This window comes from Epinephelus fuscoguttatus, linkage group LG21, assembly GCF_011397635.1.
Source record: "Epinephelus fuscoguttatus linkage group LG21, E.fuscoguttatus.final_Chr_v1".
Lineage (NCBI taxonomy): Eukaryota > Metazoa > Chordata > Actinopteri > Perciformes > Serranidae > Epinephelus > Epinephelus fuscoguttatus.
The window spans coordinates 16,862,316-16,884,438 of NC_064772.1; the positions used below are offsets into that span (position 1 = coordinate 16,862,316).

Sequence of the window (22,123 nt, forward strand, 5' to 3'; positions counted from 1 at the left end):
CCTCACAAATTCAATATAACATGGAGTGAGTAACTGATATACAAATGGTCATTTAGACGGTTGAAGTATTCCTTTAAAAGAATTCTTCTTTAGTAATTTTTTTTCACCTGCTATATTTCAAAAAGTGTCATTTTGTTAATGGGTTATTATTGTATAATACAGGCTGCATATGTACACATGCACAGTTAACACTTGCTCTCACATAATGATGCAACTCTTAGGTGGCCTGGCTTTACCCCTAATGTTTCTTTAAGAGTCACCTCTCTTATCACCTTTCACTTCGGGCCAGTCATCTGCTAATTCTGTCCTCCTCCTGCTGATTGCTATCAGCTTGTGTTTGACTCTGAGGACCAGGAACATTCCTGGCATCAAGCCCTGCAGCTACACATTTCACCACAGGGGACAGCTCACTTTGAAACCACCAGCTACTTTAGAGTCAATTCATTATCACATCTTAGGTCAAAGGTAAATGAATATGAAACAGGCTTGTTAAAAGAGTGTGTAAGACAAAAAGAGAATTTGCTTACTGACAGTCCTCATGCTGTTAATGTTTGTGTTAGATGCTGATGCTGAGGTGGAAGGAGCCCCCGGGGCCCCTCTGGATGTCCGCTGCCTGGATGCCAACAAGGATTATATTATTGTCACCTGGAAGCAGCCAGCCATTGACAGGGGCAGCTCCATCCTGGGCTACTTTGTGGACAGGTCAGTCAAAATGTTGCTGTTCAAAATGTCCGCCAGACGTCTCACAGCAGTGGTCATCTGGATAAAAGAGTCAGGGGACATTCTTCTAAAACATCAGAGGAAAACAAGACAATGCAGAATTGACCGAAGAGCTCTTTAAATAAAAATAAAAGCAAGAGCATCACTGAGTGATATTTGAAATCATACAGCTTTACTGAACATATTTTCATCCCACAATGGTCATTACTTTGAAACAGCTGGATAAAAAGCCAAGTTTAATGATAAATATTGTAATATGTGTACAGATGTGAGGTTGGAACCAACCACTGGATCCAGTGCAACGACACTCCAGTTAAGTTTGCCCGTTTCCCTGTCACCGGCCTGGTGGAGGGCCGCTCTTATATGTTCCGTGTGCGTGCCGTCAACAAGAGTGGCATGAGCCGCCCATCTAGAGTCTCTGAGCCGGTGGCTGCCATGGACCCAGCTGACCGTGCCCGCATGAGAGGTACTGTAGCCTTTGTTGCATGTCCAGTCAAACATAGCCTACCAGTGTCCTGTACATGTTTAAATAGCTTTATTAACTCAGAAATGTAACAGAGTAGAAAAAGAGATGGGGCAATGTATTTGTTGGCTCATACATTGATATTGGCTGAGAACATCTCCATAAAACAGTAATGTTTTAAGGGATTTTCCTCTACTCAGAAATGTAGTTTATGATTTGAAAATTGACCAATTAAAAACATGAATATTGTAGCAAAATATAGAAATGTTAAAATCTGAAATCACATCATACCTTTTCATGATCCTCTACTTGCTGTCAGGTACCTCTGCTCCCTGGACCGGCCAGATCATTGTCACTGAGGAGGAGCCTGCAGGTAGGAAATCAGATTTATAATACCATCTGTTACACCAGTCACACCAGTGTACGACTCCCACTGACATGAAGGTCATTTTCCTGCTGCACAGCTGATGTGTTCAGGAACCAGTGTTGTGCACGGTCACACTTAACAAGAGCTAGCTCAGAGTTCAGTTCACACAGATTACAATTAACTAGCTCATGTTCATAGTTCACAATTTGAATTTTGAACCAAGTTCACAATCACAAAACATGCACTGGTTTAAGTTTATGTCTTCCTTCCTTCTTTTTTTTTTTAATAAAATAAAATCTTGTGACCATCATTCAGTCACGGATATTTCCCGTGACTGGTTGGATGCTTCAGCTCAGTATGTTGTTTCAGATTCATTGCTGATATGGCAACGGGCACAATTTGCATAACAAGGCTTGATTTTTTCCGTTTTAATCTGCCGGCTACTGATTTGTTCATAAAAGTCCCTCAAATATCCATATAAACTGGCTTCAGCAGCTGTCTGAAGTGTTGCTAGCCAACAGGACGGAAACATAATTCGAGGTGTAAATCCTCGGGTCCCTGAAACCGAGCATTGTTCACTGTCCTGAGAGCAAATGACACTCACGTTCAAGTTCATAAATTGGAAACTGATGAATTCAGTTCCCCAAAAATATGTAAGCATGTTCAGTGAAGCACTCTTTTTGCATGCACAACATGGTCAGGGACCTAATTTTTTATTTCTTGACCATCAGAGGGCATTGTTCCTGGCAGGCCTCTTGAGCTGCTGGTGACAGAGGCAACCAAGAACTATGTGGTGCTGAGCTGGAAGCCACCGGCAGGAAAAGGCCTTGAGGGTGTCATGTACTATGTGGAAAAGGTAAATAAGTTAATGTTTTCTGACAAGCTACCTACTGAGTAGTAAGTAAGTAACAATCTGTACTTAACACGTTGTATCTGTGTCGGTCAGTGTGTCTCGGGCACGGACAGCTGGCAGAGGGTGAACACAGAGATCCCAGTCAAATCTCCTCGCTTTGCACTGTTTGATCTCGCCGAGGGGAAATCCTACAGCTTCCGCGTCCGCTGCTGCAATGCTGCCGGTGTCGGCGAGCCATCTGATCCAACTGAGGCCACCACTGTTGGGGACAAGCTCGGTCAGAAAACACACATACACATCATAACAACAGCAATAGTGTCACAATCTCAGTTAATGGCACAAAAAATGTCAAACTTTCTGTCCCACAGATATCCCATCTGCCCCCAGCAAAGTTGTCCCTACCAGAAACACAGACACATCAGTGGTTGTGTCTTGGGAAGCGTCCAAGGAGGCCAAAGAGCTGGTGGGATACTACATCGAGGGGAGCGTCGTGGGCAGCAATGTGTGGGAACCATGCAACAACAAGCCTGTGAATGCCACCAGGTAAAATAACTCCTCTGCGTTTTTAAGGTTTATATAATCCAGTTGTTTCATAATCATCCATCGTCACAATCACATTTAATCAAACACATTTGCAGGTTCATCTGCCACGGTCTGATGACAGGAGAGAAGTACATATTCAGGGTGAGGGCGGTGAACGCAGCAGGGCTCAGCCAGTTCTCCCCAGAGTCTGAGCCTGTAGAGGTGAAGGCTGCTATTGGTGAGTAAACCTGAGGGTTCACATCTCTACTGCAGGAGTCAGAGGATACTGAAAGTTAGAGATTATACTGTTTGTATATATTCAGATGTGTGGCTGAAAGGAAAAATCCACTATAAAAAAGTCCCTTTAATAATGTTAAAAAATAATTAGATGTTGATGACTGAATATATTTTGTAACTTCCATCAATGAATTTATGCACAAAATTAAGTTAGTAAATTTTGATGATACTTAATTTCATTAGAAATATTACGTTATCTGAGTACAGGTCATATTACTGAAAAATATGAAGGGCTTCTTTCTTAAAGAATGCTAATTCAATCAATATTAAGTGAATAAACACGCTAATGAAATAAATATGCCTATGAATTAAATCCTGGATTAAATAAATTAGTTAATGAATATATAAATAAATTTAAATATAAATATGTAAATGTGCCAATATAATTTTCTAAATAAATAATGAGGTTTTCAAAGGACCAAATTTATTTATTTATTTATTTAATTATTCCACTTTTTGAGTTTAGTTTATTTATTTTTTAATTTCATTTATTTAAAGTAATAGTAAGATATTTTTTATTTTATTTTTTGTTATTTTATTTTATAGTGCCAAATCTATTTCATGGTGCCAGATGCAGCAGATACTACTCATTATTGCATTTTCACACGATTATACAGAATGCAAAGCAGCCAACACTACTATTTTTTCTTTAATAATTTTTTGTTGTTGTTTTTTAAAACAGCTTTAGGCTAAATTTAATAAATACCATCTCTTAATTTTAGCATTTATAAAAAGGTATTCTGGGAAATGTAGGAACCTGAAACCAGAAGTGGAGGTTGAAAAAAAAAAAAAGATTAAAAACCCAAAAAATGATGATTGGTTTAAAGGGTCCTTAAAGATGGAATTTTCCTTATATGTCCACATTTTTGGGGAAAAAAAAGAGATGTGCAATAATTTAGTTTTTTAACATTTTGACATGATGTTGTCTTTTGAGACGTCTTCAGTTTTTTATATCATCAGCATCTATGTACACTCCCACACTTTCTCCACCATGGTTCCACCCTGTCACCCTGTCACGTTATTCTGCACTGTTATGTGCTCCACCCACCCACCACCCTGTGCAGCCACATCCTCCTCCCCCTCCCCCTCCCTGCACAGCCTGAGTCGGGGTCAGGACTTGTAGACTTCCTCTAATTTGGGTCAGTGCGATCCAATTCAGTGGTCGTTACAAACCAGCCCACTGTCACACACCACCACTTCCCATTTCCCTCACCTTTCCTGGGCACAAGACGTGCCGGCAACCCCACACGGTGCTGAAGGTACCAACACACACCCCTCTCCCAGCCCAGCGGTACCCTTAAACTGAGTCTCTCTGTCCTAACCTCTCTCCCAGCAGCTAACCTGGCAGTGGCATTGTTCTGTTTGATACAGTCATAAGTTTATGAAATTCCCCCCCCCCCAGGGATTAATAAAGTACCTACCTACTTACCTTCTGACATTGGTATTTGGTTTCAGTCAGATCTGGCAACAATGTGCACAAACTAGGGCTGCATGATATGACTGAAACCACTTGGTATTTCAATCTTCTTTTCCTTAACATCAGAATATCTCTTTATACATATAAAACATGATGTCTAATGACTTATTTTATTAGTTTATGATCACATTTTTTGTAAGGTTTACTTAGAATTAGAACTAATATGGCAACATTATTCTGTAAAGCAGAAACTCAGTATCTTCACATTATAAATACACCAAAAGTAAATAAACTACAATATTGAATTGGAGCACATACTGCATCAAACAGACCAATCCTGCTGCCTTGATAACTGTCAGATGCTCTCTCTGATCTCCTTCATGTGTTCCCTAACTTGTCTCTGCATTACTACCAACATAACTTTCAGCCTTTGGATGTCTGTCATTCAATGGCCAGCTTTGTTCTGAGCAGCATGCTCTGTTTGCCCTTATGAAACACACTCGCTCAGTACACAGTTAGTAAAAATGCCAATGTGTTTCTCTGCAGGCAGACATACTGGTAAGGTTCCCAGGGAGCATTTTCTGCCTTGCTAAATTGGGGCCCCAATAGTAGGCTTCAATACATTTCATACAAGAAAGGTTACAGCTACACACTCTGAAATGGGACCTATTATGCTTTCCCTATTTTCTGTCATAAATGTTACAGTCTCAATTGTTCATATTAAACGTGACTGAAGTTTTATATAATGAGGAAAACATATGTAAAAGTAATCCCTGTGAGCAAAAACCTCCGGCTTCAGACCTCTCTGAGTACTCTGTTTCCAACGTTTTCCTTTTCTACCCTTGAGACAAGCTGACGTCAGATAGTGATGCTTGTCTTTATATGGCTATCTGCTCCAGGCATGCTACTGCAAGTGTTTACATTATGTCAGTGGTTCCCAACTGGTCCAGATTTCTCCTTAGTCATCAGTTCAAAGTCCACACAGTTTAATATATTCAGCATCATACTTGCTTTCGGCCATGTCGAGTCTGTCACTCACGCTACAGCAGGAAACGGTACTTCAAAATAAAAGCTCTGTGCCTTAAATTCCCTGCACTATGTTTATGAGTCACTTCCAGTCCATTCAGAATGGAGTTGTGACCCACTTTTGGACCATGACCCACCAATTGGGAGCCACTGAATTACGTAATCTACATTGCTACATGTAGCTACATGCTAACTTCAGAAACATGCAATCCTCGTTGCTAACGTTGTCAATTTCTCGCTGATTTCCGATCATATTCCTGCTGGAACATGTCCAGTTGTACGGATTTTGATTGAGAAGCTTTCACTGGTGATTTTTTGAGGTAGAAAGTGTCGCTATTCTCCATTACAGTCATTCCACAGCCTGCAAAGATGGTGCAGAGATGCCAAAATAAGGCAGATCCAGAAATGCTGACAAATCAGTGTGTGTGGTGTTCCAGCACAGACAGTATGAGGAAAATAAAGTGTTTTTTGACCAATAAAGCATATAAACATGTTCTAGTAGAAACCTTAAATACAACTATGAAAATGAGCATAATAGGTTCTCTTTAATACTGAGGGAAAAATAGTAAACATAGAGGAAATATAAACAGTTACACAACTTTATATGAATGGGATCATTCAGTTTCAACACACCAATTATTTCGTGTTTTGAGTGGACATTGGCATTGTTACTAGTGTACAGTGTTTTTTCATAGAGGGTTGGTGCAAAGCCTGCACACCCACAGTCATTGAATGCATGCTCTCATAATCCCAAATGTAGCCTACTCACCTCTTCACCTGGATGTCACCTGTTGGTCATCTTGTCTTCATTTTTCACTCCTGGTCAGATGAAGACATTTTACTCAATTAGTTAGGCTGATGAACTGTTTCTGTTTCTTTGCTCTCTGGATGTCGTGTGACTGATGAACGGATCTTTTGCCTGTTTTTCTTTTTAAAAGCCTCTTCTGCTTTTCTCTGCTAACTCCTGTAGGGGGCGGTATCCCTCATGGTGTGTTGCCGGAGATGGGGCCGGGGGGTAACGTGGGCCAACTAACCGAGCACAGGCCACGCTGGACGGGCACGCATGACACTGTCCAGTCCCCCCCTGACACTATGCAAAAATGCAATAAAGCTCAGGCTGACACTGAAGCCAGGCAGGGGGCCGGGGCTGCTGGTTCAGCCCTGGCACGGCCCAACCCCGTGGAGAGTAAATGCAAGGGGGCCAAGAGAGGCAGCGTGTCCTGGGCCCCTGACCTGGCAAAAGAGCTGGTCTCAGAGCCTGTGTCAGACTCAGTTTCTGACTCACTAACTGACATAGCCACAGCTGCACACTTAGACCCAGTCACTGCTGAGGTTCAGGATGAGGCTGTAAAGACAGTCAATGAGCCTGCAGCCCAACAGGCACGTAAGTCCTCTGTAGATGTTTCTGCTAATCGGGAGACAGCGAAGCCCAGGAGAGATTCGTCAGGTGAGGAACGGTCAGAGATGGAAATCTTTTAGTCAGCTCCAAAACAAACCACAAAATAAGTTTCCCCCACTCAGCATCCATGAAAATATTCTACCCTGAATTTCTGTGTAATAAAAGAAGGATTTCCCTCGTTGAATCAGTTCTGCAAGACTCTACTTTTACATATAATAATAATCAATAAACAGTTGGTGAAGTGCTCTGCTGGTATTCTTCTCTTTAAGGTAAGTCACTGTAAAACACCACCAAACTTTAACTCAACACAACCTGCTTATGAGCTGGTTTTCTACCCACCACTTTCCCGCAACCTCCTCGAAATCAGTCCCCTGACACCTCAGGACCTGCCATCACAAAGTACCCAGAGCACTTTAACACACACAAACACACACACATACACACAAGTATGCCATGGCAGGAGCCGGCTAATCACACCCTGTACTTGGAAAGTGGGTCGTCCAACCAACACAAGAGCAGGACACTTGTGACCTAAGACCTTTTTGGTAGCGCACTGTGTACTTCTTCAGATGTCCACCTCTTGGATACGTTGACCAATTTCTCACCCCTAAATAGGGGAGGGTATCAAGTTGTGTATGACAAGCCAATTTATTATCACCATGTTACATGATCCTGCTCTGGAGAGATCTTTAGCTCATGATTACTCCATCTAAATCCATTTGTCCTTTGTTGTGTCATTTGGTACCACAACTTTAACATAACTATTTTCTAATTAATAGTTATACAGGAATAGTTTGACACTTAGGGAATTATGCTTATGTATTATCTTACTAATTATTAGATATGAAGATTGATACTACTGTCATGCTTGTCGTTTGACTATGAAGCCACAGCCAGCAGACACTTAGCTTAGCATAGCATAACGACTGGGAACAGGGGGAACCAGCTAGCCTGGCTCTGCACCTCTAAAGCTCACTAATTAAAAAGTTAAATCTTGTTCTTTAAAATGGTTTGAAAACCAAGACAAAATGTCAAGTTGAGTTGGGTTGGGTTATGTGCCAGACATGTTATTAGCCAGCTCACTGATTTCCTGGTCTGCCTGGATTTTACACTTTGTTTTTTTGTATGGATTAAAGGAGCTGTATACAGCATTCAGAGCATAGCTATCTATGATTCAAAGATTGTCCACACACAGCTTTCAACATGGAGGTAGCTGAGGCGGCGACTAGCAGCTAACAGTGCTAACAGCTCAAACAGGTCTCACAAACACAACAGTGCTGACAGAGCTAATGATGTTAATGTAGGAAGGGGAACCAGAGGGTAGACGTTGTGCTGCTGCAATGATGCTGATAACACCCCCGTGCACTGGGATGGCACTATCAACGGTAACTGCAGCAGCGATTAGCTAGCCATAGTGCTATATCATGCATGATGTATCCATGTATCCAAAAACCTGGATACAGCGGTGGAAGTAGGACCTCATTCATTCCTGTGAAAGTTGTTCAGTGGCACATGAAGCCAAAAACATTTAACTACTGCATATAAAATTACCCTGCTAATCGATGCTGCTTTGGCATCATTGGGCTCATATAGCAAGCATACTAGAAACTACCACCAGCAAAGGCAACTGCCTGTGGTTTAGCACTCTGCTATCTTGTATGGGGATAAAATGATTGAACTGTTCGGCTCTTCCAGACTTTCCAAATGTTATGATCAAATTCTGTTTTGCAGGGTGGTAACGCTAAAAAAAAAAAAGTATCCACTGATTTTCAAATGTCCCTTTCCCGAAGTAAGTCTATTGGAAAAAGTATTTTTGGGCTGAATGCGTCACATGATGGACCCACGAGTTGTAATTTCAAAACTACAAAAATTCAAAGCTAAGTTAATCGTCTCCTGACTGTAGCTTCATATTTTGCTCGCAGACATGGGTAGTATCAATCTTGTCACTGACGTAGTGTGTTTCCCAAAATCTCAAACTGTTTCTATGAGTAAATCATAATACAAAAGCCTGACAAAAAAGGTCAAAGGTGCAACTGTGTTGTGTGTTTGACGATATTCAGTTACAGCAGGTATTAGCCTACTATTGTTTTCAAAGTTTTGCACATCATTGACTTCAGTAATGGAAGAAAGTGAGTTGCCAATAGGCTACTCGCAGTTTTCAGTAATGGGACACTGAAGCTCCAAAGCATCAACAAAGCTACAATAAACTCATGACATGCATTTTTACAAGTACTTAAAAAAACAAGGATATTAAATACATGACAGCAGTTGGCCAGAGGTGCGAAAAAAAAGTTTGGAAATTAAAAGTATCACCTCATTGTAGTGCTTCAGTTTCCCATTACATCACCCTGTTCCCCTACTGAGGCATTAATTTGTGTTTTCTGTCATCTCAGCTTCCCCTGCTCCACCCTATGGCATCACTGTCCTGGAGTGTGTGCGCGACTCCATGGTACTGGCCTGGAAACAGCCAACCTTCATCGGTGGCGCTGACATCACTGGATACTTTGTGGATTACCGTGAGGTTGTTGATGGCGTCCCGGGGAAGTGGCATGAGGGCAACATCAGGGCTATCAGTGAGAGGGCCTACAGGGTGAGTTATTTCTCAACCCAAACACAGGCTCCAGTTGATTTTACAGATTACAGATTTTAAAGGACAGTTCAGTAAGTAAGGTTATGTCTTCATGTCGCTTTGTCTCCAGGTGTCTGACCTGAAGGAGAACAAGAAGTACCAGTTCCAGGTGCGGGCAGCCAACATGGCAGGTGTCGGCATCCCGTCACTGCCTAGTGACATCTTCCTGTGTGAGGAGTGGACCATCGCTGTGCCAGGTTGGTTAGACCCCTTATTTAATTTACTGAGAGGATGCTTTCATGAACCACACACTCTCTTAGAACATTTACAGAACAAAAAAAGGAAAAATGCCCCAAAAAACCTGATATTTTTATGTCCTTGCTATTACATACAACATAAGATGACATGATGGAATGAAATATATATTTTGGACTCTGCACTGCAACATAAAAAAGATAAACGTCCCAGGTCAAGCTCTAAAGTCCTGAACTTTGTGTTTCAAGTCTTGAACGTAACTTTTCCTCCCGCTAATTCTGTGATTGGCTGCTGTTGGATTGATTGAAAGGGTCAGTAAAACAAAAAGTGGATTTGCGGCACATGTTTATACATTGTTTCTTATCTTTGGGTGGGTGGGTGTCTAGTCGTTCCAAGTCAAAAGGCCAAAGTCCAGTTGCAAGTCTTTTTTCTCGTTTTACTTTTACTTTACTGTTTTTAAACTTTTTGTTTTTACTTTTGCACTTGCAAGTTGTTTTTTTAAAACTTTTTTAAGTTTACTTTTAAAAAGTTTTTTACTTTTTCCTTTTACCTTTTTAAAACTTACTCATTTACTGTTTTACTTTACGTTTACTAAGGTTATCAGATTCTGGGTTTAAACTAATAATCTCTAAGATTTTCATTTAAATAAATGTCTTTGAAGTCACTATGAGGCAATAAGATAATGAGGTAACACAATGGTGGTTGAGCCTATGGTCCACTGATGACAGCCCTTGCATTTCAGTATTATGTAGTGAGTGTGTGGGGCGACATTTCCAGAAAACTCAAAAGCGTCGCACAGTAGTTGCGCATTTTCACACATCACCCAGCAGGGATCGGTCCAGCAGAGGAAGTAAGTGGTGATAACACGAGACTCGCTTTTTTACTCAACTTAGCTGTCTGACGTCACACAGCAACTCTAGCCCCTTTTTATTCAACCTGTTCAACGCCTCATCATGCTTTATACAGGGGGCAGAAATTTTCTGCTGTTAAGCAAAGGAAGTAGCAGAGCCGAATTGATGTCTGTGTAAAATGGACTGCTGGCATGGCAGGACTACTTACATACGCACACTAGACACTATTTTGTTAAACGGCACACTTCTTTTTCTTCCTCAACATCTATCTAAAATCACACATTGGGCAACAATATGCTGGTGTTTGGTTCAGTATCTTCTTTATGGCAGTTGTGTGAAATCTGTGTACAAGGGGGCTACTGTTCAGACCTCTGGCAAGTGAGATCCATAAACACACCTGCAATTACCACCCATCGCCATAGGTGCCACTATTGTAGAGATTTTTGTAATAAAGTGAATTCTACAAAGGCACCTGTTTGAATGCGCACAGGGCCTTCATAAGATAAACGACCACAGAAATGAAGTTTCACTTAAACCTTCATGGAAAAATGTGTTTCTCATTCTCCTCTGAGCAGTGACAAAAAGTTAAAGCTGGTTTAATAAAGATCCTTTCTGTTTGAACAATACAAGTGTTCATACGGAGGTACTCCAGGGACAGAGTCTCCGAATTTATCTGTGTGAGAGTGAAAAAAAATAAAACCCTCTCACAGGAAGGGAGGGGATGCTTTCATTTAAGGCCTCTGCACACTGAAGAGCAAACTAACCTGGGAGTAAACCTGCACACACAGAGGAGATGAGACACAGGCCATGAATTCAACATTGTGTAAAGGTAATACATAAATAAGAAGAGAATAAGATAAGCAACAAATAAGAATATAACTTTCCTTAAGAGCTGCCAGAGAGAACAAAATGGAGATCTTCAAGATTGGAACTTAAAGTCTGATTTGAATCCAATAATAGGGATTGTGTTTGAAGACTTATTGCATTATCCTGGTTTCTTTCACAGTGCTTCATTACTAATTTTCAATGTATGCACCTGCATTTCCTTTCTCTGTGTGCATACTTGTTCATGGACTCCTTTAACATCAGTAAAATATAACCAAACCTACTGATCTGCAGGGCCTCCTCATGACCTGCAGATAAGAGAGGTGCGAAGCGACTCTCTGGCGTTGCTATGGAAACCACCTGTGTACCAGGGCCGTGATCCAGTCAATGGTTTCTACATCGACATCAAGGAAGCAGAGGCACCAGAGGAGGCATGGAGAGGGGTCAACACTAAGGCCACAGAGAAGACGTACATCAAGGTCGCCATGTTTGCCTGCGTACTTCTTCATGTACACACCTGGCAGCAGCTGGAGAGTAACCAGCTTATTATTCTTTCATTTTGCAGATTAAGAATCTGAAGGAAGGAGAGTCGTATGTGTTCCGTGTGCGTGCTCGGAATAAAGCCGGCGTTGGACAAACCTCAGACGTGACCGAGGCAGTCTCAGCTATCACCAAACCAGGTAGGATGAATGTTTCATTTTTGGCAAGCTGCTGGTGACGAGCTGATTAGATCAAGCTGTAACACATCTTTCTCTTCAGGCACCAAGGAGATCGTTGTGGATGTTGATGATGATGGTATCATCTCCCTGAACTTTGAATGCTGTGACCTGACCCCTGACTCCAAATTTGTGTGGTCCAAGAATTACGAAGACATCACAGAATCATCCCGCCTGAACATAGAGACCAAGGGAAACAAGTGAGATGACTTTTGAAAGGAATACTTCATCCCTCAAATAATCAGTTACTCACCCCATGTTACATTAAATTCATAAAGAAAACTTTATCCCAATGCATTAGCTGCTGACACATGGTCAGCGGCTCTCGGTAACAGATACCAACGCATAGAGGCACCCTTTAGTGGCAGTATGAGACTCACCAGGTGGCGGCATTGTTTGACGCTATAAGAAATGTCGTATTATAAAGAGCAAGAAAATCCACAGAGTGGGCAGGAGGGGAGGTGGACAGGTCAAATAAAAAAAGCAGGAGCCCTCTGTTAGTTTCCAGTGTGAAACCAAAAGTCAGTCAATTTTCTTTAATAACAACATTGTTTGCTAGTATGTGTAGCATGCTACAGTACTGACGTATCTCACATGACATTACCTTACAGACTTATTTTAAACCAAACCATGATGTTTTTTTTCTAACTGTAGCCATATGCTTTTGTTGCCTAAACTTTACCATGTATTTTTGTTGCCTAATGTGAGGAAGTAAACCTAGAAACAAAGTTTTTTACCTATGTTTTATGTTTATTTTGAAAAGAGACCATATGCATTTAACAAGTTGAAACTACATTTCCTGTGAAACAGAAGTTTGCAAAGGCACAATGCATTTAATGAGTGTAAATTGGCTGCCGTCCCTGACCATCCAAAGCTCTGATGGGTTTCCTTAAGTGTCATAGTTTGAGGTGTAGGGCCTCTGACCAGGTATCAGTATTTGATAAGTTGGGAGTAAGAATGTGTTTTACAGTGAACGAAGAATCCAAAAACAGAGAAAAATCCTTGATGGATCAAAGCCTAAGTGGCCACATTTAACAACAGCAAAACTGTATCAAAACACTAACTCTCACGCAACTTGCACAGTATAATTGAATTTCCCCTCGGGGATTAATAAAGTATATAAAAAAATAAAAATAACAACAAAATCCAAGTTTGGTTTATCCACTTGTATGCGCAGTACTTCACAAACAGACAGTCCTTTCCAACAGGGAACTGAGCTACAAGTGAAACTTACCTATGCTCTCTTCAAAGCCAGACTCCATTGACAAAAACAGTAATTTTACTATCCTGAATTGTGTGACTTTTGTGATTTAGGGGTCTAGTTTGGATTCACTAAAGTCACACAATAACAAAAAATATAACCATCTAATTGGGGAAGTGGTAGACCAGCAGCTCCTGTTGTTCACCGAGGTAAAATTACTGACTTTCTCAACTGAGTCTGGCTTTGAAGAGAGTATAGGTAAGTTTCACTTTCAGCCCTGTTCCACGTCACAAAGGACTGTCTGTTTGGGAAGTACTGATCATACCACTGGATAACTGAGACTTAGATTATACTGCACGAGTTGTGTGAGAGTTTTTAACAGATACAGTACAGGCCAAAAGTTTGGACACACCTTCTCATTCAATGCGTTTTCTTTATTTTCATGACTATTTACATTGTAGATTCTCACTGAAGGCATCAAAACTATGAATGAACACATGTGGAGTTATGTACTTAACAAAAAAAGGTGAAATAACTGAAAACATGTTTTATTTTCTAGTTTCTTCAAAATAGCCACCCTTTGCTCTGATTACTGCTTTGCACACTCTTGGCATTCTCTCGATGAGCTTCAAGAGGTCGTCACCTGAAATGGTTTTCCAACAGTCTTGAAGGAGTTCCCAGAGGTGTTTAGCACTTGTTGGCCCCTTTGCCTTCACTCTGCGGTCCAGCTCACCCCAAACCATCTCGATTGGGTTCAGGTCCGGTGACTGTGGAGGCCAGGTCACCTGCCGCAGCACTCCATCACTCTCCTTCTTGGTCAAATAGCCCTTACACAGCCTGGAGGTGTGTTTGGGGTCATTGTCCTGTTGAAAAATAAATGATCGTCCAACTAAACGCAAACTGGATGGGATGGCATGTCGCTGCAGGATGCTGTGGTAGCCATGCTGGTTCAGTGTGCCTTCAATTTTGAATAAATCCCCAACAGTGTCACCAGCAAAACACCCCCACACCATCACACCTCCTCCTCCATGCTTCACAGTGGGAACCAGGCATGTGGAATCCATCCGTTCACCTTTTCTGCGTCTCACAAAGACACGGCAGTTGGAACCAAAGATCTCAAATTTGGACTCATCAGACCAAAGCACAGATTTCCACTGGTCTAATGTCCATTCCTTGTGTTTCTTGGCCCAAACAAATCTCTTCTGCTTGTTGCCTCTCCTTAGCAGTGGTTTCCTAGCAGCTATTTGACCATGAAGGCCTGATTCGCGCAGTCTGCTCTTAACAATTGTTCTAGAGATGGGTCTGCTGCTAGAACTCTGTGTGGCATTCATCTGGTCTCTGATCTGAGCTGCTGTTAACTTGCGATTTCTGAGGCTGGTGACTCGGATGAACTTATCCTCAGAAGCAGAGGTGACTCTTGGTCTTCCTTTCCTGGGTTGGTCCTCATGTGTGCCAGTTTCGTTGTAGCGTTTGATGGTTTTTGCGACTCCACTTGGGGACACATTTAAAGTTTTTGCAATTTTCCGGACTGACTGACCTTCATTTCTTACAGTAATGATGGCCACTCGTTTTTCTTTAGTTAGCTGATTGGTTCTTGCCATAATATGAATTTTAACAGTTGTCCAATAGGGCTGTTGGCTGTGTATTAACCTGACTTCTGCACAACACAACTGATGGTCCCAACCCCATTGATAAAGCAAGAAATTCCACTAATTAACCCTGATAAGGCACGCCTGTGAAGTGGAAACCATTTCAGGTGACTACCTCTTGAAGCTCATGGAGAGAATGCCAAGAGTGTGCAAAGCAGTAATCAGAGCAAAGGGTGGCTATTTTGAAGAAACTAGAATATAAAACATGTTTTCAGTTATTTCACCTTTTTTTGTTAAGTACATAACTCCACATGTGTTCATTCATAGTTTTGATGCCTTCAGTGAGAATCTACAATGTAAATAGTCATGAAAATAAAGAAAACGCATTGAATGAGAAGGTGTGTCCAAACTTTTGGCCTGTACTGTATTTTGATACAGTTTTTCTATTGTCAAACATGGACCCCTATGACTTCAGTTCATCAAGAGCTTCCTCCATTTTTGGATTCTTCGTTCAACGTCTTCTCAAATGCAAAAATAACAGATGGTGAGTGAGTGACACAGAGTCTTTGATCGATTCACCATCATTCAGTATTTTTACTTATTACTTCAATGCTGTGTTTTCCCTGCAGATCCAAAACTGTTTTCAACAACCTTGGGGAGGAGGACATTGGCATCTACTCATGTCTTGTTACCCACACTGATGGTGCTTCATCCAGCTACGCTCTCTCCGAGGAAGGTGGTTACAAAGTCACACGTTTTAGAAAGTGAAAGTAATAAAATGACTTCATTTCTCTCATTTATGAAACTATTTCTCATATCTTTGTCAGAGTTGAAGAGGCTGCTGGTGGTCAGCCATGACCACAAATTCCCCAGTGAGTGTATCAGCATGTAATCACAGCTGTTATTCAAATTATGTCATGGACTGGACTGTTTTTCTGAGCTGGCTCACACTCTTTCTTATAGTTATTCCCCTGAAGTCAGAGTTGGCTGTGGAGCTGCTGGAGAAGGGCAGAGTTCGCTTTTGGCTGCAGGCGGAAAAAATTTCAGCTAACGGCAAAGTGGATTACATCTTCAATGACAACTCTCTCTCTCATGGGGATGTCAGTAAACAAATTGTATTCATAATACACCTAGGAATTTTATTTTTCTGTGTCTTTTTATATGTTGATGAGGAATTTTTTGTCTTTGTTTTATAGAAATACAAGATGAACTTTGACAAGAACACCGGTGTGATTGAGATGATCATGGAGTGTCTGACTCCGGCAGATGAGGGTACCTTCACCTTCCAGTTGCAGGATGGGAAAGCCACCAACCAGTCCAGCTTGGTGCTGATAGGAGATGGTATGTTCAGTCCAACAATAAAATCCTAAAGATCATCTTAATAAAAAAATTCTATTAAGCTTGACCTCAGGGAGAGTTTAGATACCATTTTAGAGTCTAAAACCCCATGGGGAATCACTGGATACTTAACTTTTTGGCATAGGAATATAAATGATTTAAAATGGTGCAGTTTTTGGCATCCTCAGTGCAAACATATTATGTCAATAGTATGATTGACGGGACACTGAGTTCAGTAGGCTCAGCTCAACAAGCAATAACTGCTAAACGTTAATGTCATCTCAATTCATTACCACCAGCTCAAACTTTTTTCTTATTCCAATCATTATTCTGTCTAAGTGAAAACTTTTGTCTAATGTACCATGATGTAAAAGACCTTTTATATCATTTTATGGCTTCTAAATTTTCTTATTATTCTAACCATGGTTTTTGAGTTTGCCTAATTATAATGATACACAGTGGTGTCATGGTAGTTGATAAGGTGGGTGCACTACTAGGTCAGGGTTAGGCAGCCTGCAACTCTGGAGCCACATACAGCTCTGAAGCTGCTCTCCAGTGGCTCCCTGTGGCTTTGACAGAAAATGGTAGGTAAATAAATAATAGTTATTTCAGTCAGGACCACTTAAGTCCAAGAAAATGTTATTTCCATTTGCAATATTATGTTTGGCAGTATGGCTCTGTTCTGGGGTCTCTCTGCCTTTTCTCGGGTCTACACACAAAGCTTCTTCCACGGACCTATGTGGTAAGCCTTAAAGCACAGAGAGCACACCTCTCTGCCCTTCCATGCGCCTACATGGAAAGCCTAAGGCAGAGGAAAGTAGAGAATTTAATAGTGTGTGGACAGATTGTCTTGCTTTCAGCACCAACACTGCAAAGTTAAAGTACCAAATAATCATAAATAGCCCACGGCAGAGTCGCTACTTCGTGGTAAAACAGTAATAAATGCTCATTTAGACCTATTAGTAATGTTGATAGGCTAATTTAATTACTGTTCCTACAGACAATCGGGCGGGATCTAGACCCTGATCAGACAACTTTTTCTCCAACACGGTTCAACACTGAACCCAAACTACATTCACGCTATCGTATAATCGAACAGCAACCAAACACATATCGCATGGTTAGATTTCATGGGTTAGATTAAGTGTTGTTTTGCACTGTAAAATGTTAACATTGCAAACTCTTTTTATTTGCAGTGTTCGAGGAGCTGCAGAAGGAATCACAGTTCCAGATGAAAGAATGGGTCAGAAAGCAAGGTATGAGACACTTATTACTGACGAGGATAGTGCCCTAAATACTCATGTAATTATTGTTGCATGCATACTCATCTTTTAGTCATGTACTTAACAACTAACAGTTATTTTCATTATTGATAAAACTGATGATTTTTGTCTTGAATAAACAGTTGGTCAGGTTGTCTATAAAGCCCAGTTCAGACCAAAGATTCACGACGAGATGAGTTGAAAACTACTTGCGATGTGCTGTTCTGCAACATTCTGAAAACCTGCCAGTTACACCAATGCAACTAGATGAGACGGTGTATCATCTCTGTGCAACAACTCTCTGTACTTCTGTTCTGATTTCCAGCTTTTCAGGCTTATTTTGTAACTGAATATAAATTGTAGCTTCTTAAAGTATGAATGAGGATAGTGATAGTGAGATACTGGCTATAGCTGCATTTGTAGTAGTGATGAAAGGGTGAAATACAGGAACAAAACGAGCATCAGATGGACTGTATTCATGATAAATACGCCACAATAATATAAATAATCAGCTCCAATTAATCAGTCAGTGAGAATGTGTGTGAGGGAGGGGGCATAAGCACATACAGCGAGCAGCAGCAGCAACCAACTGTCTGACTGTCTCAGACAGCCAGTTCACACCGCTGCAACTTTTCTCTGCAACGTTCCAAAACGGTTTCATCAATCTTTAGTCTGAGCTGGGCTTTACACGTCAGAAAATGACACAAAACACTTGTCACAGTTTCGCAGTGCCTGAGGTGACATCTTTAAATGTCTTGTTTCAGGAAAGAGAAAAGCAAAAAATACTCACACTGGAGAGTCTAGAAGCAGACATGTTTTGTATTTTAAAAATGGACTTAAATGATTAAATAATTCTCCAGTTGATCAACTAATTGAATAAATCCCTCAAGATTTCACTGTTGGTCTACGTTTGCATTATATGATTTTCATATTTTAAACTACCATGTTTCAGGTCCTCACTTTATCGAGTATTTGGATTATGAGGTGACACCAGAGTGCTGCGTTATACTGAAATGCAAGGTGAGACAGAACTTTAAAGGGTTTTTTTTTTCATGCTGCACTCTTTTAGAAATACCATGAGTGTCTTCATGTGTTCTGTGTCGTGGTGCATTTCAGGTGGGCAACATAAAGAAGGACACCTCTGCCGTCTGGTACAAAGACGGACGCGAGATCAAAGCAGACGAGAGTCTCGGCTTCACTGAGGGAGTGTTGAAACTGGAAATTGCTCAGGTACGAAAATAAGAAAAGGAAAACTGTTTGAAGTGTGAATTTATGTATATATATGTATATTTCTGTGCTGTATAACTGTCTCTGAATTCATTTGCATATATGAATGTTAACGGTGGAATCCTTGCACAGCTCTGTTCACGTGTTTACTCCAAAAAGAAATGTAAAAAAATGTATCCTTCATATTTTATGGGCATTTTTCACCTTTAATGGTGGTCCTCAAGAACCTGTGAGTAAGGTCTATGAGTAAGTTGGAATTAAAAAAGTTGTTAAAATATTTTTTTTATTTTTTACTAATTACACTAAGAAACTTATGACAGGGAATCAGGGCTGTTGTAGATTAAAACATGAAACTTACAAAGTTACAAGAAAAAAGTGAATATTCTCTGATATTATATAATGTCATAAAATTTATAAGAAAAAAATATGAAATTCTTTGAGGCAGAAGTCACAAATTTTCTAGAAAAATGTTTTCAGGGTGTCCTGCCTGAAAGTTAGGTGATGAGTATAAAGAGTGATAAGTCCACACAGGGAGGACGTCACGGCTGATAAATGGGTCAGACACAGGACTTTCACCCAGGAGACGAGGGTTTGTGTCCTGCGTGAGTCGTGAGTTTATTATTTTTAGATGTAGGCTAGTTAACTTATGATTTTCAGTTTTTAGGATGTATGAAGTTCCTGAATACACACTGTGCACATAAACTGTAGCAGAATAGCTGAGTAGGCCAGTTCTTGTTAACATCATATTTCAACATTGCTAGGAAGCCCAGAAAGGATGTCGAGGATGCCATGTGACGTCCTTTGAAGTGACTTTAATCTACAAAAATATTTGGGTTTTTTTCCTCGCAAATTTTTGAGTATGTTTTTCTCATAAAGTTACCACTTAAATCTAAATAAATATTAAATATTCAAGTTTTTTTCGAGTAAATTTGTTTAATCTCTGAATTTCTGAGGGATTTTTTTTCAGCAAGTTTATGACTTTGTAATCTCAGAGAATATTTGAGTTTTTTCCTCGTAAATTGAAGACTTTAATTTTAAAGGATATTAAGGTTTTTTTCAGAAATGTTTGATTTATAATCTCAGAGAATATTTGAGTTTTTTCCTTTTAAATTTATGACTTAAATTTTAGAGCATATCAAGGGTTTTTTTTCTCGTAAATTTGTGACTTTCTAATCTCAGAGAATATTTAAGTTTTTCTCATAAATTTACCACTTTAATATCAGATAATATGCAAGGGGTTTTTTTTTAAATTTTTTGTCAGAATATTAAACCCTTCCCCAACTAGATATTTTTTTACAACAGCCCTAATGCTTCATCATAGACACCCCTAAATTTTTTTTTTTCAAAATTACTAGCAATACCTGTCTTTAAAATTAATTTAACTTATCATTTTTAATTCACTCACTTTTAATTTTTTTAACAATTCCATTGAACTAATTCAGATTGACAATTTAGCCACCGTTTTCATTTTCTCTCTCTAACTGTTTTGTCCTCTTCCTCTCTGTTTTCATTCTCTCAAACTTCATTTAACCTTCTTTTCCATCTCACAACTCATCCCCATCCCACTGTATCGTCTCTAAACGTCTGTCCCAGTGCCGTCAGTGACATGCCATCCTTCCTGCTTGTCTAACATATAAACATGATGTCACATGTGTCCCATTTCAGTGCGACTCCCCTGCAGACAAAGCAGCTGCCGATGACGTAATCTGGAGGAAACTAAAAGTTGGGAACAGTTATCTGTTGTCGTCACAGGCCAATGGCCACTTCTGGTTTTGCCGTTCTGCCTGAGAATGCTTTATTTATTCATGTTTGTTTGTTTGACGGCTTTTTTGCCTTTGTGTCATATATGTGTTTCTGCAGCAGATAAATATAAATCATATTGCTTGTTCTCATGTTGTTTCATGACTGAATTTGACTTTTCTGCTCTGTCAGATTTCCAAGAAGGACTCTGGTGTGTATGAGGTGGTTCTGAAGGATGACAGAGGGAAGGACACTTCCAAACTGAATTTGACAGATCAAGGTAACCTTTGACAGTCACACACTGAGACAACCAATCATGACTGTGGTGAATATATGTCACTGAGGATGATCACCTGCTGCTCTCTTTAAGGTTTCAAAGACTTGATGAATAAAGTTTTCAGTTATATCGGTAAGAATATAAACATTTAATTAATGCATTAAACATTTTGGTGTCTGATTTGCATTTTGATCCAAAATAAATAATTGCATCATGTTTTAATTGCAGCCAATTCCTCCACTCCGCTGAAGATCACAAGCACAGATCAGGGCATCCGACTCTACACCTTCGTCAGCTACTACAACGATTTACTCCAAGTGACATGGCACTACAAGTACGTCCTGTGTCTGCATCGCTATCCATACAAGCATGTGTACATTTGTTATTAAAATGTGTTAGTTATAGCCACTCAGAGTTTTTCCCTTTCGAAAATCTGTGCGCTTTGAAATACACCTTTTACTCGATGACATAATATTGTATGTGAGAGTAAACTGGTCAGTTCTAGTATTTGTGAGACAGATTTTATGGTACAGTAGTAACATACTTCAGTCACTTGTCCATCTGTAGTCTCCCCTGAGCTATGTCTGTATGTTTGAACATGTTTCCGAGTTTCCACGTCTGTATTGTCTCTGACAGGGATTCAGCCATCGCCTTCTCTGACCGTATAAAGAGCGGTGTGGTGGGAGAGCAGCTGTGGCTGCAGATCTCAGAGCCCACAGAGAAAGACATGGGCAAATATGCCATTGAGTTCAACGATGGAAAAGGAGGCCTGAGGAGGACTGTTGAGCTGTCTGGTCAAGGTGAGACCATCTGCATATCTGACACTTCTCTGTTTGACTCAATGATTGTGAACTGTATTTGTGCTGTAGTTTAATGTTGCTTGTTTTGCTGTTATAGAGAACAGTGTTTTATTAGTGCTTTTTAGACATATCACGACTTCTAATAGACTTCTCATACTTTTTAAAATTTTCTTTGCATTTACTGTATCCTACACAAGCATTAATGTTCCCACAAACTTTTTTTCTGTTTTGCAGCATTTGATGATGCTTTTGCAGAATTCCAGAGACTCAAGTAAGTTGCTTACTCTCCTCCTCGATAACTAACATATCTTTAGGTTTATGTAGCCGCAGTCACAGCATGCATGAAAACACATTTTGTATATCTGAGGAAACACATGAAGAAGTATACATGCAGATTAAGCCTCAAACT

The 22,123-nt window shown here is 40.3% G+C and overlaps 1 protein-coding gene across 3 annotated transcripts in view; it reads left to right on the plus strand.

The window, feature by feature from the left end:
* The window catches only part of myom1b (myomesin 1b), a 42,140-nt gene that overhangs the window by 16,636 nt on the left and 3,381 nt on the right, over positions 1–22,123 (plus strand). For 2 of the 3 annotated variants that reach the window (XM_049564839.1, XM_049564837.1), the window contains 25 exons: positions 561–702; positions 987–1,186; positions 1,503–1,556; positions 2,282–2,406; positions 2,497–2,680; positions 2,772–2,946; positions 3,042–3,163; positions 9,458–9,654; positions 9,764–9,890; positions 11,859–12,043; positions 12,130–12,244; positions 12,324–12,480; positions 15,700–15,806; positions 15,898–15,942; positions 16,034–16,170; positions 16,267–16,411; positions 17,605–17,664; positions 18,623–18,690; positions 18,787–18,900; positions 20,563–20,619; positions 20,830–20,917; positions 21,008–21,046; positions 21,143–21,248; positions 21,551–21,714; positions 21,949–21,985. In XM_049564839.1, the coding sequence (XP_049420796.1) occupies positions 561–702; positions 987–1,186; positions 1,503–1,556; positions 2,282–2,406; positions 2,497–2,680; positions 2,772–2,946; positions 3,042–3,163; positions 9,458–9,654; positions 9,764–9,890; positions 11,859–12,043; positions 12,130–12,244; positions 12,324–12,480; positions 15,700–15,806; positions 15,898–15,942; positions 16,034–16,170; positions 16,267–16,411; positions 17,605–17,664; positions 18,623–18,690; positions 18,787–18,900; positions 20,563–20,619; positions 20,830–20,917; positions 21,008–21,046; positions 21,143–21,248; positions 21,551–21,714; positions 21,949–21,985 (2,950 nt within the window). The remainder of the gene's footprint in view (positions 1–560; positions 703–986; positions 1,187–1,502; positions 1,557–2,281; positions 2,407–2,496; positions 2,681–2,771; positions 2,947–3,041; positions 3,164–9,457; positions 9,655–9,763; positions 9,891–11,858; positions 12,044–12,129; positions 12,245–12,323; positions 12,481–15,699; positions 15,807–15,897; positions 15,943–16,033; positions 16,171–16,266; positions 16,412–17,604; positions 17,665–18,622; positions 18,691–18,786; positions 18,901–20,562; positions 20,620–20,829; positions 20,918–21,007; positions 21,047–21,142; positions 21,249–21,550; positions 21,715–21,948; positions 21,986–22,123) is intronic. The other variant, XM_049564838.1, reaches the window with a different exon arrangement.